At 33.0% G+C, this 16,578-nt stretch overlaps 1 protein-coding gene across 2 annotated transcripts in view; it reads right to left on the reverse strand.

Moving 5' to 3' along the window:
* Positions 1–16,578, reverse strand: part of LOC130443901 (rotatin-like) — a 37,688-nt gene that overhangs the window by 633 nt on the left and 20,477 nt on the right. For both annotated transcript variants that reach the window (XM_056778791.1, XM_056778792.1), the window contains 7 exons: positions 16,324–16,534; positions 13,863–14,059; positions 3,524–3,742; positions 2,895–3,434; positions 1,387–1,626; positions 1,085–1,296; positions 480–750 (listed from right to left, as the gene is read on the reverse strand). In XM_056778791.1, coding sequence (XP_056634769.1) covers positions 480–750; positions 1,085–1,296; positions 1,387–1,626; positions 2,895–3,434; positions 3,524–3,742; positions 13,863–14,059; positions 16,324–16,534 — 1,890 coding nt within the window. The remainder of the gene's footprint in view (positions 1–479; positions 751–1,084; positions 1,297–1,386; positions 1,627–2,894; positions 3,435–3,523; positions 3,743–13,862; positions 14,060–16,323; positions 16,535–16,578) is intronic.

Below are 16,578 nucleotides of genomic sequence, written 5' to 3' on the forward strand. Positions count from 1 at the left end.
TTTTTGGAGGGAAGCAGACAGAGTTAGGATGGGAGAGAAGATCAAACCATGAAATTTACACACTTTTCAATGTGTCACCAATCAGCGCGTTTATAAAGTCAAGAAGGGTACAATGGCTAAGTCACTTAGAACGAATGGACAACGAAGACTCCTGAAACGAGTTGCATGGAAGATACCAGACGGCAAGAGGAAAACCAAAAAAGGGTGGAGGGAAGTAGTGGTAGAAGACCTTAGAGAGAAAAACATCCAGACTTGGACAGAAAAATCAATAGACCGAAAGAAGAGAGAAATTATAAGGCTATGAACCTAAATGGTCTGCATATAATATATTGAATAATAAGGAAATAAGGTTTGACTGAAAAGCAAGTACAAAAAAGAAATACTTGATTAAATCTCAATTGATAGTTCAATGAAGAGCATATATTCACACTACTGGTGAATTGTATTATAACCTATATTTTCAAATGGTAAATATTCACCTGATCCTAACAATCTTGCTTTATTTGGTTGATAAAAAGCCAAATTTCTCAACACCAACAAAGCCATTAATTTATTTTTCATTTTTGAACTATTCGTCAATGTTAAAATTAATTCCAGCACATCTGGAATTTTGGCTATTGAAGCTTGTCCTTCGGGGTGAGCAGTAAAAGTTTGCAGAAAATCTAACCATATTAATTCAATATGTTCCCAAGGTGTTTGGCGTTTTGTGATTGCCGGATGTAACCGAGAAATACTCTGGAATAGATTACTCTGAAACAAAAAAATTGAAATAAATATTAGATAAGTTGTCTCCTGAACAATTTAAGTGGATAAGTAGTTTAAAATATTACCAACTGTGTTGGAATGTCTGGAATCGTTGGTGATATTCATACTACCAAGTTATCGTCTTCAGAGACTGAAGGTAACCTAACGTAACCTTCGGTCTCCGAAGACGATAACTTGTTTATCAAAACGCGCGTCAAACAGTGTAATCGTAAGTGGTGGTGTAAACAGTGTATTCAGTATTACCAATTGTGTGTAAGAAAATCGCAGTTCAATTTCAAGAATTTAAAATATATATCAAGTTGATAAAAAATATAATTACTTTAGATATTAAAACGCGACATTCCAGTGACTGACAGGAATTATGTAGTATATTAAAAGACAATTCTAAAATGTTCCTATCATGACTTTTACTAATCTGATCCATTTCTCGATTTATCAATCCCATTATCGCATGAAGTAGTGATACAGTTCCGGGTGATTTTCTAGGACCGCCACCAGCAACAGGACTTGTTAGAGGCAATGATTGACATGCTGGAATAAATTGATTTATATAAGGTTTCAAAATTTAATGGTAGTTCTTTATAATATATCTAACTCAACACGAATTTAAAAAATACTTACCGATATCACAATTCGTTGTAAAAGTGCAAATCAGTTTTAATACCCTAAGCAGCATTCCATTCTGAACCAAAAACCAAATCCATAATTTATGCACCACGTCTGCCAAATTCAAAGAAGCTGCTTCGACCTTAACTGGTTCATAGTCTATCATAAAATTGGTAAGTAGACATATTGAATCTTCTAGTTCTTTTAGTAAAGGGCAAAGTCTCTTCCTATCTGCAATTCTTCGTAAACATTCAACTAAAAGTTAGTAACATTTATTACACCTGTATTTCCATATACAGTATGATCAAGTATTGTGCGTTTATTAGAGGAAAAGCAAAAAAATTGTTCACACATATAGTAAATAGTGAGCTTCAAATTTCAGATTTTAGAATTATCTGCGAAGAACCTATCAAATTTTTTAACGAATCACTGTATATTATTTCAAATTACCCTTCACAACAATATGAAGTTGTAATCTGTTATATAAGGTATTCAAAAAGTTATAACTAAATTGTATCAAATTCAATTCCTTGTATAATTGAAAAGGCACACAAGAACAATGACAAATAGTAATAGTAGTTTTTCATAGATTGTAAAAATTTCTAGAAATGTTCGGTTTTGCTGATATTCTTCAAATCTTATACTGGGTAAGTCAAAAAACATTTTTTGATAAATCAGTTGATAAATCAGTTGAGAAAGAATTGGGTCTAAATTAAATTGAATTTTCTTGTTACAATTTCTACAAAAAGCAACTATTTTTATGTGTGATCTTATAAAATCTTGACACCATTGTAGCATAATTGCTATTCATAGCAACCATATTAGCTATATGAAAACATTCTTGGTTATAAAAATAGGATGAAGGAGAGGTTGACAGAAGTGGTCGGAATATGGAAAAAACTATTATTAGTATCTATATATTTTTAAAGAAAAACAAATTTCATTAAAAAAATATTGTAATACATTGGGGTTTCAATTATTTTCTATTACTTTGTACTAATTTATTTGTTTTTTCCATATCCTTTGCATCCTTTGCTTAAAAGCAAGGCTCTTCCACTAGGTCTAATTATAAGACTTTCATAATTGTGTCTATTAGAGGTTGATAGTTACACAGAATATATTATAGTTGCCTCCTTTATCCCCCCCACAATCCGGATGGGAGACCCTTGCCTGTCTGAAGGTTTTAACTTGTGTGCAGCCTTATGACTAAATCCATGCCTCTGTTTTTCCACAGCTTAAGAGATTCCCACTGCAGGTTTGGACCCTGTCAGTGGTTTAGTGGCTCTAAGCCTGGCCAGGTCTTTGGTAATTCAATTGCATCCGAGGGATCCAGAGCATCTCTACAGTTATTTCACTGAGTGCCTTATAACATTTCAGAATCAGCATTAATTCGGTAGTCATAATTTGCAGAGCCATTAGTGCATACTAATGTTAGTATTAGTATTACAGGGTATAAGTATAAATTAAATTTTAATTTAAAAAATTAGTAAATATTAAATAATGTTTTGTATATTTCAACATACCTGATTCTAATCCTAATCGTATGTGATGGTTTCGTAAAGATTTTAGTATCACAACAACCATTCCTTTTTCTAAGGCAAATTTTTTTGCTTCTTTGGAAATACTTAATAGAGTGGATAAAGTTTTAGTTACAATCGATTTTTTACTGTTGATTACATCGTTTTCTTTCAAATCACAAATATCATAGAGATATAACAAAATTTTACATAATTCAGCACCTAAAGTAAGTCCTTCGTTAGGATTTTCTACAATAGTAACTTCTATCTCGTCATTATTATTTTCGGGAATTGGAAATACTTTTTCGTAATAAATTTCTTCTAAAAGATTTAGTTTATATGTTTCCAATGATTTTTTCGAATTTTTCGTTAAGTCTTTGTTAGAATTATTTGATATAACGATGGTTCTTGATGTTTGAACCGAATCAAGTAAATGTCGAATGGATGTATCTGAATCCGTTTCAGTAAGGTTGGCAAATTCAAAAAATCTATAAGCTTCGATCCTTAACAGGCAGGTTAATAAATTCAACGCAGATTTTTGAAGATCTAAAAAGAGGTCACACTAATATATGTAATATTTCAATTCTTTAATAAATAGTTTATTTCATGTAATTTTTAGGTTATACAAAATATACCGTGTGATCCTAAAGTACTGATTGACTCGCAGATGGTTTCAAAAAATGGCCCGTTGCCTAAATCAGCAATTGTGTCTGTAAAAATATTAATAACTTCTATAGATCTATCAGTCGATTTTTCACTCGATTCTCTGCTGCATTCTACCAAAACAATCAGTAAATTGAATATGGATGTCCATAATCTATTTCTGAGATAAATTAATTGCGGGAAATTCATGTCTGAAAAAAAACAATGTTAATATAAAGAATATTTATTAGCTTTTTGTTGATCTTAATCTTAAACAATCATGATGATTTCCTGATCTTTTTTACTAGGAAGTAGGAAATTCTGGAACCGTTAGCGATATTCATACTGAATGCACTGTTTACACCACCACTAAACCAACGCTCACAATTACGCTGTCTGACGTGCGTTTCGATAACCAAGTTATCGTCTTCAGAGATTAAAGGTAAACTAAAACCTAATATCTTGAATTACCTTTTATATATTGAATTTTTCCATCAATACAACTTCTCCCACGAAAATTAATTTCAGCTGGAAAACCTTGTTGGCGGGAATCTTCACATTTATTCCTTGACTACTAAACATTATTAATATTTATATCATGATTATGACTGGCAGCGTGATTGACAATCGATTTTTCGGTCGGTCCATATTTTAAATGAGCTATGTACTCTTTAAACCGGACAATAACGGACCTCTTAGTCTGCCCACTATTTTCCAAATTTGGTATTCTATCTGGAATGATTTATAAATCCAAAAAATACATTAACACAATTGTGGGGTAATCATAAGGATAAAATATCAAATTTGGAATAGAGTGGTACCTATTAAATTAGCTGTGGTAATTGTGATGGGAAGTATATTGGAGAGAATAAGAGATCCGTTATTGTCCGGTTTAAGTATTGCCAATCACGCTGCCAGTCATAATCATTATATACATGTTAAAAATGTAAAATTGTTAAAAAATGTATCCAATAATAAATTGTAGGATGCATTTGAAAGCGTTGAAACTGCTAAATGTAAGAAAAGCTTAAATAAGGACAAAGTGCCAAATCCTGATAGCCGACTGTATAGTTTAGTAGTCAAGTAATAAATGTGAAGAATATCGCCAAGGAGTTTTTCCCCGCTGGAATTAATTTTCACGGGAGAAGCTGTATTGGTGGGACAATTAAGTATAAAACATGTTAGTCAAGTTGTTAGTTTCCAGTTTACCTTCAGTCTCTGAAGACAACTTGGTTAAAAAGTTCAGACAGTGTAATTGTGAGTGTTGATGTAGTGGTAGTGTAAACAGTGTGTTTAGCATTTTTTACAAGTGGTAAGTTTAACTGTTACTTTTCCTTAACAGGTATAATAACTATTACTGTGATATGACTTAACAGGTTTTAACACTGAAGTTATTAAATCAAGGAGCCGGTTTTGTAATCACTTTTAACACCTATTAAGATCTCAAATGTATAACGCAAAATAAAAATATTTTCGATTTTAAAAATAAATGTATACTGCTGTAGTAATGTTATTACACATAGTGGCAAATGCTGAACAAATTAATGTAATTGTTTCCTCCTATCAGTTACTATTTGTTACTAAAATCTTTGTTTTTATGTATTGTTCTTCTTTCCTTGTATTATTTTGATTCAGGAGCATCAATTTTTGTGGTAATATTGCTTAGTCCCTTAGTCTATTTCTTCTGCCAGTGATAAATGTACCAACCTTTCATAAGGAACGGAGGTAGCTTGACAAAAAAAATATTTCAAAAATATAGCTTTTAAGGTACATTTTTATGAACACCGGTTTTTATATTTTTTATGGTTGAGTTTCATTGGATAGAAAAATAAACGATGAATTTCTTCTCCAAAAAGACTACTTCAGTGTGCCTGTGTCATGCACGATACGAAATGCAAAATTTTAGAGCTTCAAACCTCTGTGGACCATGTCAGCATGGTTTTTAGCCTTGAATTGCATTAGAAATGTACCCTTAAGTTGCAGCCTCCAGTCTTCCACCATAACAAAGTGTCGCTCTTTCTATCAAGGTTATCATCTTAATTATTTCGGTCCCCCTCCCTTGCTGCGATACCAGGGAACCCAGTGTTTACAGTTGATCTGTTAATCCCACTCCTCTTAGAAAGTTCAGAATGTAGCGGCTTAAGATTTTCTTTTTTTATTTTATACGCTCTCAAGTGTAGTCCTCTGGAGTTCCTTATTGTTTCACATTTCGAGAGAATGAGGATAGAGGTTTCATCCTCTGCGCTACAGAATCTGCACGCTATATTATCTGCTAAGTCTAGCGTCTTCAGATATCCATTGAGGCGACAGTACCCCGATAGGACTTCTGTTAGTATTCGTAGGCTGTTTTTACTTAGGCTGATACTTTCAGCAGATCTTCTCTGGTTATAGTGTCCCAGGAGAATATCTGCTCCAGTAGGTTGTCCCAGTTTTACCCCTATCTACTTTCTTTTCCAATGCTTTGTCAATAGATGATTTATTCAATAATTGCTCAGTTAAATTCTTAGCTTAATTAACTAACTAAGATTTAACATCGTTAAAGTTAATGATAAATTACTGAAAATATTTAGCTAGTAGTTCATTCCACTTTTCATAACCCTAGTAAACAGCTGATAATATAGGTAAAGGTCTTTATAAAGCTAAACAATATTTAGTTTTGACGCTGCATCAATTTAAAATGACGCTGCATCAATTTATAATGACGCTGCATTAATTTATAATAACGTTCCATTCAAAATTACACCACATAACCTCATTAGAAGCTTTAAGGAGGCGTCGAGCATCAACATGAAATTGCACCTTTCTGAACACCCTTTAGCAGTTAACATATCACAAACAACCACAAGTATATTTAAGTATTGAACGATAAGAGGAACAGTTCCATATTTTTCTCCACTCACAGTAAAAAATAGTTTCAAATAAAATATTAAGTGAGAAACTATTTTCCTTTCATGTTAACTTAAAGATAGAATCTTGGCTAATGAGTACATTTGTTGCCCTCGAAGGCATGTAGCAGTAAGATGTTAGACTTGTAAAGGAAGAGGTTCCAGCAACTTTTATGAACTGTGAAAGAGTAGCAGTTCTTTTTTGCAATTACTACTATCACGCCCCAATCCAGCAGAACATGGAGAACTTCACCCGCTTTGGTACAAAATGGCAAAGATAAATTATTTAATAATCACTGTTGAGTTTTGGTCTATTCCATACCAATTTAAATGAACTTCTGTCACTAAATGACACATTTTTTTGGACAATTCTAACCTCATCATTTGAAGGTTATTAACCTTGTACCCAGTGGCGGATCTACGGCTAAGAAATTTTTTGTCAGAATGCAAATTTTATACAAATATAATAAGTTTGAAACTCGTAAATTATAATCATTAGCAAGAATGAGCTAATTCCACTATTACGTCTTCAATTGTATGATATCCGTTAATGCTTTAATACTTTGTATAATGTTTACATGCCTTCAGCCTTCCCCAAAATAAAATTCTAGATCCGCCAATGCTTGTATCATATTCTTATAGAAAATTGCAAATTGAATTGAAAAATCGAATTTTTTCATCATAATGTGTATAATTGAGTGTATGATAAATTTGTGGGTCACTTTCTGGACACACTGTATAGTATAATGACTGGGTTGCACATCAAGTTTAATTAAATCTTCTTATTTCCGGTCACAAAATTTTTGTAATAATCTAATTTCAATTTATGCCGAAACAGGAATAGGCTTATTTTATTAAATTTTGAATGTGAAGGACACAAATATAAATCCAAAAGCAATTTTTCAATAAAAATTTAATGGAAATTCACTTTTAATATCAGCACTTCCGATCAATATAATCCGTATAAAACAGTCGCTTCAGGAATTGTAATAACTATATCTAAAATAATGTCTAGTAATAAACATTTTCTAGTGCTATTTGTTATTACGGTAAGTTGGATTATAAAACTAATGCCAATAGAATTCATAAGTGGATATTTTATTTAAATGTTTTGATGCAGTTTTGACTAATTTTAATAATAACTTTTAGACTTTATCACAATCTACCAATGTAAATTTCAATAAAATATATTTCACTGAATTTCCCTTTTCTATATTTTATTAGCATCGAAATCCATCGGTATCAAAACAAAAGTTGAGAAGTGTACGTCGAGTCCACAAAAGTGAGAATATTCAAACGGTAACTTATTGAATAACAAAAATATACTGTGATAAAATATTTCAAAAATAATTCAGATTAAAAACTTGTTAGACCTTTATGTCATAATCACTAGGTATCAAGAGAAAAAAATCAAACGAATATTCCAAAAATAAACTTGAAGATAGTTCCAAAAAAATAAAAATAAATATGAAAAACAATAAAAAACACAATGTTACCGAAAAAGGCTCAAATATCGCTTATCAAAAAGACAAGTCCCCTACAAGTACTCTTAACTACATAGAAAAGGCTATTGACAGCAAAGATATTGCTCTAGTAGTCTTCATTGATATAGAGGCCGGTTTGACACTTCATATTGATCTACCAACAGTGTATTAGATAAACGGGAGGTGGAAATCCCCATTTTCAAATGGACTTAGGCGATGGTACAACAAAGTATAGTAAAGATAGATAGAAATAAACGGAAACATCTCCACTATTACTAGAGTAATATGTTGTCCACGATGCGGTAGCATAGTATCTACTCTGCGAATGTCGTTCCCATTTGTTCCAGGTTCTAGCATCATTCGGAATACCTAAGAAAATACTACATTTGGTGAATAACACCGATAATAAAGTTGTCGAAGGAAGCCTTTCGGAAAATTTTGAAACAAAAAGAGGTTTAGAGTAAGAAGACCCACTATCAACAGTGCTCTTCAACCTTTTACTAGATATGATCCGGAGAAGTAATGGCATCCGAACCCAGGGGATAATATACAACACAACCTTCCTTCGCAGATGATCTACTTATAAGTAGAGCTAAAAATGTTTCTACTTTTTGAAAAGAAAAGAATATGGACTACACATAATTAAAATTATATTATATGGAGATGGGATTTGAACAACTTAAAAGTGACGACAGAGCAAAACAGGAAGTATAGATTTGATAAAGTCCAGGAGTTGGAATACCTGGGAGTGACAGTGACAAACGGAGGAGATGAAGCCAAGGAAATCAACAAAAGATTGGAGAGAGGGAATAAGACAGTTGAAGCCCTAGATGGACTATTGAGATAAAAAGATGTTTAAGAGCCGCCAAGTTGCGCATTTATAAGACATTTATACAACCAACGGTACTATATGACAGCGAGTGCTGGACCATGAACAAAAGAGAAGAGAACAAAAAAAAATATATAGGAGAGAAAGGTATTAAGAAGAATCTTTGGAGGAGTGCAAGACCAAATGTGTGGAGGAGAAGAACGAACGCAGACATCAAAGCACTGTATGGTCAAGCTAAAATGGGATATGTGGTTAGAGCAAAAAGCTTCGTTGGATGGGGCATATAGCCAGAATGGACGAGGATAGTTGGGTGAAATGATCCTAATTAAGGGGATAAATAGCGAAAAGGAAAAGAAGGCGTACATGGAAAAAATGGATAGAAGCATGTAGAAAAGATCTAGAAAGTATAGGAATTGAGAACTGGTGTGAACAAAAATAAGGCTTGTTCACGTGGAGAGTGGCTGAAAAGCTAAAAGAACAACGCAAGCAATCTTTTCTTTGTACTTGTTTTGATTTTCAATCATAATTTCACTACATAAAACTTTGCAGGTTATATTTCAGTTTACAATGTAATATTAACATCTAGATTTAAGTATGTTGCAGAAGTAATGCAAATAATTTTTTTTTCATATTTGGAACACAAAATGTTTTTGAATTTACAATTTCACTATTTACCTTTATTATAAAGTTTATAGCAATTGAAAAAGTGCTTTAGATTTTCCGAAGGGGAAAAGCAAGAATACTGTATAATAGTTATTGATCAAAGTCTTCGAAAGTGAACTACAAAACTTTGTATAAAAAAATCTGCAATTTTTTCCAGTTAATTGAGGGCTTCCATATACACATAGATAACTTTGAGTTATGCGACAAAGAAGAACAGCTCATTACGTTCGATATAAATGTTAAAAACGATGGAGACAAACAAATATTAGAATATGGACTTCTTGACACTAAAATTGATATGAATAATGATATCCAGGTAAATAACATTGTGAAAAATTTACTTAATGATAAAGTAGCCCAAACACACAGTGAATATTGTATTCTTTCAAAGATACTTCACATTTATCACAAATACACGAGTAGAATTTTAACGCTATCAATTGAAAATTTCTGTTTTTCTCCAATTATTAAAATATAGGATTCATTCGACTGCATTGGTTTTAAAAGTTGCCAAGGAATTCACAAGAGTTTTTCTGGACTATAGTGCGAAGAAATACAAATACAAGGTGTCTCAAAAGAAAGTTTACCTTTGTATTACTTATTGCGTGGACGCAACTATTCGAAGGGGCGCTCTATGGAGCGTTTATCAGGAGCGGACTGTGTGTTGTACGAGCGCGAGTTTTACAAAAACGGTAATTCGGCGACTGTAGCGCGTAGACAATTCTGCAATATTCGGGCCTCAGGGTCTTCTACAACGATCGAAAACATAGACAGTGCTACTCGCTACTTTGTTCGTGATGAGCCTAACTTTAGACGTGCATAGAGCATAATTACTTCGCATATTACACTTGCTTGTCCGTTTATAAAATTCAGTTGGTATAAAAATTCAACCATTAGGATGTTGGTCAGAGGCTTGACTCAATTAACCAGATGATTGAGGGCTTTCCAACGTTTACCAACATCTTTTTTCGGATGAAGCTGATCTTCAAGTCAAGAAGCAAATGGTCGCTACTGGAGTGCAACCAATTCAAAACACAAACATCGGAAGCCTTTATATTCGCTTTAAGTGACCGTTGATGTCAGCGCGAAGAAATTTTCAAAGATTAAAAGGGGACCCAAAGTTACAGTGAATTCAGAGCATTATGTGCATATATTAGACGATTTCTTTGTGCGTGAACTAAAACACTTTAATATATATAACCAAAGAACATGGTTCCAGTAGGACGGACGGAGTAATTTCACACACTTCCAATAGATCTCTGCCATAAATTGGACATGTGGACGATATTGATTTCAAGAAATAAATCTTTAGCTTTCTTAAATCTTTTTTTTTTTTTAATGAGAACGTCTTTTGAGACACCTTGCCGCTGTGTTCAAGAGGCGTTTTCGGGAATCAGGGCTATTGTTTCAAGGGATTACTCGTAGAATAATCGAGCGTGGATAATAAATATTAAAAAACCCGAACACGAAGAGCCAGCCGCAGAGGACGAATGGTCAGAACAAAAGAAAGCCAAGATCGTCGCCTTACGTAAGGTGCCTACGTCAGGTTGTTGATGCCGGAGGATGTGGCCTCCTTGCTCCTCTTTCTGTGAAACTCCAGAAGTCACGTACGCTTAGGTTTACGGTGTTCGATCCAAAGAAACCTTTTCCGCATCATCTTCGGAAATGGTGCAAACTCAGCCGAACAATCAGATGCTTCCTGCCTCGTATGCTCTTCTCGTTTTGTGTGCGGCGAACGGTCACCCGCTTATTCTCGAAACATCATTCAATGTTAAACTTTCTCCGTGAGTGCACCATTTGCTTTTACCCAGGAGGCTGAAGTTAGGATCATTGAGATAGCTAGCAGTTTCTCCATCGCCTTTACAGCAAGGAAAGCTCTAGGTTGAAATTAATGACGAAGAAAAATCAGTTTGTAACTTGAGCGAGTCCTTCCGAACAGTTCAATGGTTCAAGTTAAATTGCGCCGGCATATTAAAGGTACAAAAGAAGAGCATTGAATTAGCTACTTTTTCACTCCACCGTGTGAGGTGACTTTACTTGGAGTTATATACAGTCTTCATCTAAAGCAATATGAATGCACATAGATATAGAAATTGGATTCTCATGTGCTTATTTACCTCAGGACACTTCAAAATTTAAGTGTTCAACAAGATATTACCAGAAAAATATTCACCAAGTTCTAGTTCATCTTTTATTTTGGTCCTAAAAATCCCCGGGTTTATTCTCATTACACATGTATAGGAGATAATTGGAAGAAAGTTACAGTATCCTCCTCAAACTCTTGACATTATGTAGAAGTGAAATATGAGATACCCCTAGAGGATATTAATCACATGTTTATAAGCATGCTTAGATGATAAAAGATAAGAAATCGTGGAGCTTCAATCCATTATTAAAGTTGGTGAGTAGAAAGTGATTATTCTCTATTCGAGTGAAATTTCGTTAATATTTATCATCTATTTGAGACCCCCCTCCCTAATAAGTATATATTACTAAGATAATTTTCATTGAGCGTTCGGATTGCTATATCACTTAATATATTTTCAAATTAGGATGGTAATGATGAATATCTGTTCATTGTTTTTTCAATTTTTTAAGAATACAATAACGTTATACAAGCACGTAGAAAATGGATGGCACTCTATGATTAGCAAAACAGATCCAGTTTGTATAATGGTGGAAAACATAATGGGAGATTTAGCAAAAAGTTTGGAAAATACTGTCGGACTGACACAAGGTTGTCCCTACCCAAAGGTAAAGTTTATATTTACATAAACGTAAATCCGCAGTTAATTCAAAATTATATTCATATTATCAAAATTTGGAAGTCTGATATAATGGGGCACATTAAAATTGAAAGTACTGATGAAAACTGTAGATTCAAGTTTTTATATAAAATTTTACAGACTTCGAAGCCCCTATTACATCTGATTAATATTTCTAATCAAAGTTCATTAAAAATTATAGTTCTAAATAAAAAGTATTGTGTATGCTAAAACAGAAAGAAAAAACATGAGGGAAGTTGCTCTATCTACAAGAAAGAAGATAAGATGGTTCAAATTACAAAGGCAGCGCTTTGCTATGTACAGCCTACAAAATACTTACTACCAAAAGTTGGTAGAGTACATGGAGAAAGAGGTAGGTGAGTATCAGTGCGGTTTCCGCCGTAACCGTTCCACTGTTGATCACATATTTACGCTCCGTCAGACCCTAGAGAAAACCTACAAGTACAATGTCGATATTCACCGCCTCTTTATTGACTTCCACCAATCGTACGCCAGTATCCTTAGAGACCAGCTGTATGAGGACCTGGTGGAATTTGGCGTCCAAAAGAAGCTGGTGCGTATGGGTAAAATGATAATGAGGAACGCCTCTGGTAGAGTGAAGACATCGGGGTCCTCTAGGCACAGTTTTTACTGTGAACACAGGCTTGCGACAAACAACACTGTTCAATTTCTCACTGAAAGGTGCCGCAAGGAGCATCTGAACGAATCCCGAAGAAACTATTTGCAAAAGGCACACACAGCACCTCGCCTATAAGGACGATGTTGACATCATGGCACGAGCCACTTCGGTTCTTTCGGGAGCGATTAAGGAGTTTGAGCGATCAGCTGAATTAAGACGACTCAAAATCAATGAACAGAAAACCATGTACATGAGGAGAACCACATTCCAAGTAGGAGAACATAGCTTCCCTGTGGACCACCAATTTAAATATCTTGGGGCCTAGATAACTGAAGATAATGACGTGACAAAGAAGATCAAGGCAAGAGTTGCTGCATTTTTTTCCTCGTAAGCATCTTTCAAAATAGTTATTACTCAATTTTTTTGATACATTTATACCTTCAAAAAATCAGAACTAACTATGGAAATTCAAGCACCCTCCTGTTGTAGAGCTTCCCTTAGACCTCTAGGGATACACCTGGACCACTTTGAGAATCACTGGTGTACATGATACCCTAATATACATAACATCCAACATCCATACATATATATATATATATATATATATATATATATATATATATATATATATATATATATAGATGTATATATTATAGAAATTAAAAATATATTTTACTAATCTCTTCTTCAATTTTTCAATTCGATTTTATTCACTAGAATTATACAAATCTAAATTTTTAGGGCAAATATGAGGTCCAAAACTATCCGTTAGATTTTGAACAGTTTAAGTACAAAGAATTTCCACCTGGAAAAAACAAGATGAAGTCTGAATTTTTTGCAAAAGATGATGATAAAAAACGTATCGGATGTTATGAGGTCGAATTTACAGTAGAGAAATAATACAAAACAAACTTTGTTGCATGTATGTTCTTATTAAAATATGATTAAAAGGTATTGAAAAAAAAATTGTTTATTATCGTCCCGCACTCTTCCATCAGTCAAACTTTCAACCGAAAAATGAACAAGCTGTACAAATATGTTGTAGCATTGGTAAAATCATACTTACGGTACAATCTTGGATTTAGAAGTGACAATAACAAATTCAAACAGTCTTTAGTATGTAGTATTGTACCCAAACAAGTTGAATTTGTACTCGCCAGTCTTGATAATACACAACATATAGTAGTATCCATATCTAATAAGTCACAATACAAAGAAAGCTCCCTGGTGTTTGTAATGTTTATATTTGTATCATGTAACGCTCTAAAAAAGATTTTATTATCATAAATTTCGCAATATACAAATCATTATACTGAACACATTGTATATAACTAAACCAACATTTACAATTACACTGTTTAACGAGAGTTTCGAAAACCAAGTTATCATCTTCAGAAACTAAAGGTTAACTGACAGACTAAATTTGTTGTTTCAGTAAGGATATCACCAAACGGTTCCAAAAATCCCAATTTAGTTATAGAATATTTGTCTATACACATCAGATTTACTGTTAGCTTTGACTTATCCCAAGTCCTATAATGGATACTGTTTACTACCACTATAGCAACCCTTACATATACACCATTTAAATATTTGAACCGAATGTGAAAGATTTCACAATTGTTAAATTATGATATATTCTGTGTTATTATGAATCGTTTCATGGTCATTCAAATCTGCAATGTGCAAAAGTGTCTGTTGAAAGGAAGCAAATTAAGATAGCGCTATAGTAGCAAGTGGAAGAATTTTAAAAAGAGCGCCACAAACTATAAGAGTAGGATAGTAAATTCAATTCTTTTTGAAAGTCATAACTATTTTAAAGAAACTATTAATATACAAATTCATTCCAAAATTGTACATAAAATGTATAACTGCTAAATTCATATTATTTCCACTTGCTACACTAGCGCTATTTTGGCGACACTTTTTCAACTAATCCCCCATACAAGACGGTTCTCCTTATCTCTACCCTCCATAACCACTAGACCATTATGTGAGTATTGAAGGTCAGCATAGCTGTATAACTAAATAATGCTGAATATATATTTAACATCAATCAAATTTAACACATGAGATATTTTTTTGCTATACAGTTTGCTTTTGTAATAGTTATAGGAATAATACTCATTATCAATTTTTTTTATAAATTTCAATCAATTATAATACATTTAAAAATACTGCGAGATCAGAGTAGGGTGCCTCCAGATGGCACACTGGTGATAAACAACGATCAGATGTTTTGTACATATCTAGAAAATGTCAAAATGCTGACGCATTTTGTTCTATATTTGGTCAATTTATTAAAGTTCGAGACATAAAATATGAATTAAAGACATCTCACGTTCTCTGTGAAGCCTACCAAGCATATTTTGACTGTCTAGTTCGGAAGACAAATCAAGGATTCACATGTTGCTTGAAGTTATTGTAAAAGGTGTTTGGAAGGTGAGTAATTTTTAATTTATCATTAAACCAAATCTGATAGACATTACTTTTTATTTCTCCATTTCAGGTTGGTATCGAGGTGAGAAAAAGTCTATGAAATTTGGAATACCAAGAATATGGCGACAACCGAAAGACACATTCGTCAAGTAAAAGATGTAGGGGAAAAGGTAGCTCATCTCTTAGTTCTAACAGAAGTAATTCTGATAAGGAATTTTTACCTACATCAGAACCACCAAAACACCATATTATATATTCAACGGTCATGGCTTGTAAGAACAGAATTTTGTGTCGGAAAATAAAACGTTTAATATGATTCGATTGCTGAAGCGGAAAAAGTGTTAATACCGCGCCTCTGCAGATTAAACTAGGGTTAATAAAACAATTTGTTAAAAAGATCAATCAAACGTCTGAAGCTTTTGGATTCTTGATAAAGTTTTTTCCTAAGTTATCAGAAGTAAAGGTTAAAGTTGGGGTTTTTGTTGATCCGCAAATTAGACAAATTTCTGCCGATAAAGAATTTCCAAAGTTACTGAATCGTACTCAAAAAGCGAGTTGGAACTGTTTTAAAGCAGTAGTTTCCGGATTTTAGGAAACAATAAATCTGAAAACTACGAATAGTTAGTTGAAGATAGGTTAAAACATTTTAAATTTTGTGGTGACACGTGAAGAATAGTAACCTCAACATGTTAATATCAAATATTAGATTTTATAGTTAATAATAAGAATTAAGATACAATATTACCCAGAAGATAGTAAATTTAATCAACTGAATTATTCATGACATAGTTGAATGACAGATTAGAAACTACAAGATAGTGGTATATAAATATATACAAATATAAAAAAAATATTTTTTTTTTATTTATCACACAAATATGAGCACAGATATGATTCTGTAAAATACAGTGTTATTGTGAGTGTTGGTATAGTTGTAATAAACATTGTATTTAGTATGAATATCACCAATTATTCCAGAAATTGAGATATTATATATAATAAATACATGTTATGTGATTTTCCCCCCATACCGATATATTTCAACTCCTTTAACATCTAAAACATATTTCGAATTCAGTATTCTGTACCTAAATAACAACTTTGTAAGGCCCTGCTCTTGAATTTTTTGCGTCACCGATTCGGAATCGAGTGCTATACAGTTATACAAAAAATGACACAATGATGTAACTAGACTGGGAGTGGTTATGGTATCAACGAAATTCCTGATAATATTGGTGTCACAAGAACTAGTCGTCCACGATTGTTCTGTGTCAGAATTATTTCTCTGCATGTGAATTTCTGTAAAACATCACAGTAAATACTATTATTGAAACAAATAATAT

This window comes from Diorhabda sublineata, chromosome 5 (assembly GCF_026230105.1).
Source record: "Diorhabda sublineata isolate icDioSubl1.1 chromosome 5, icDioSubl1.1, whole genome shotgun sequence".
In the NCBI taxonomy this organism is placed as follows: Eukaryota; Metazoa; Arthropoda; class Insecta; order Coleoptera; family Chrysomelidae; genus Diorhabda; species Diorhabda sublineata.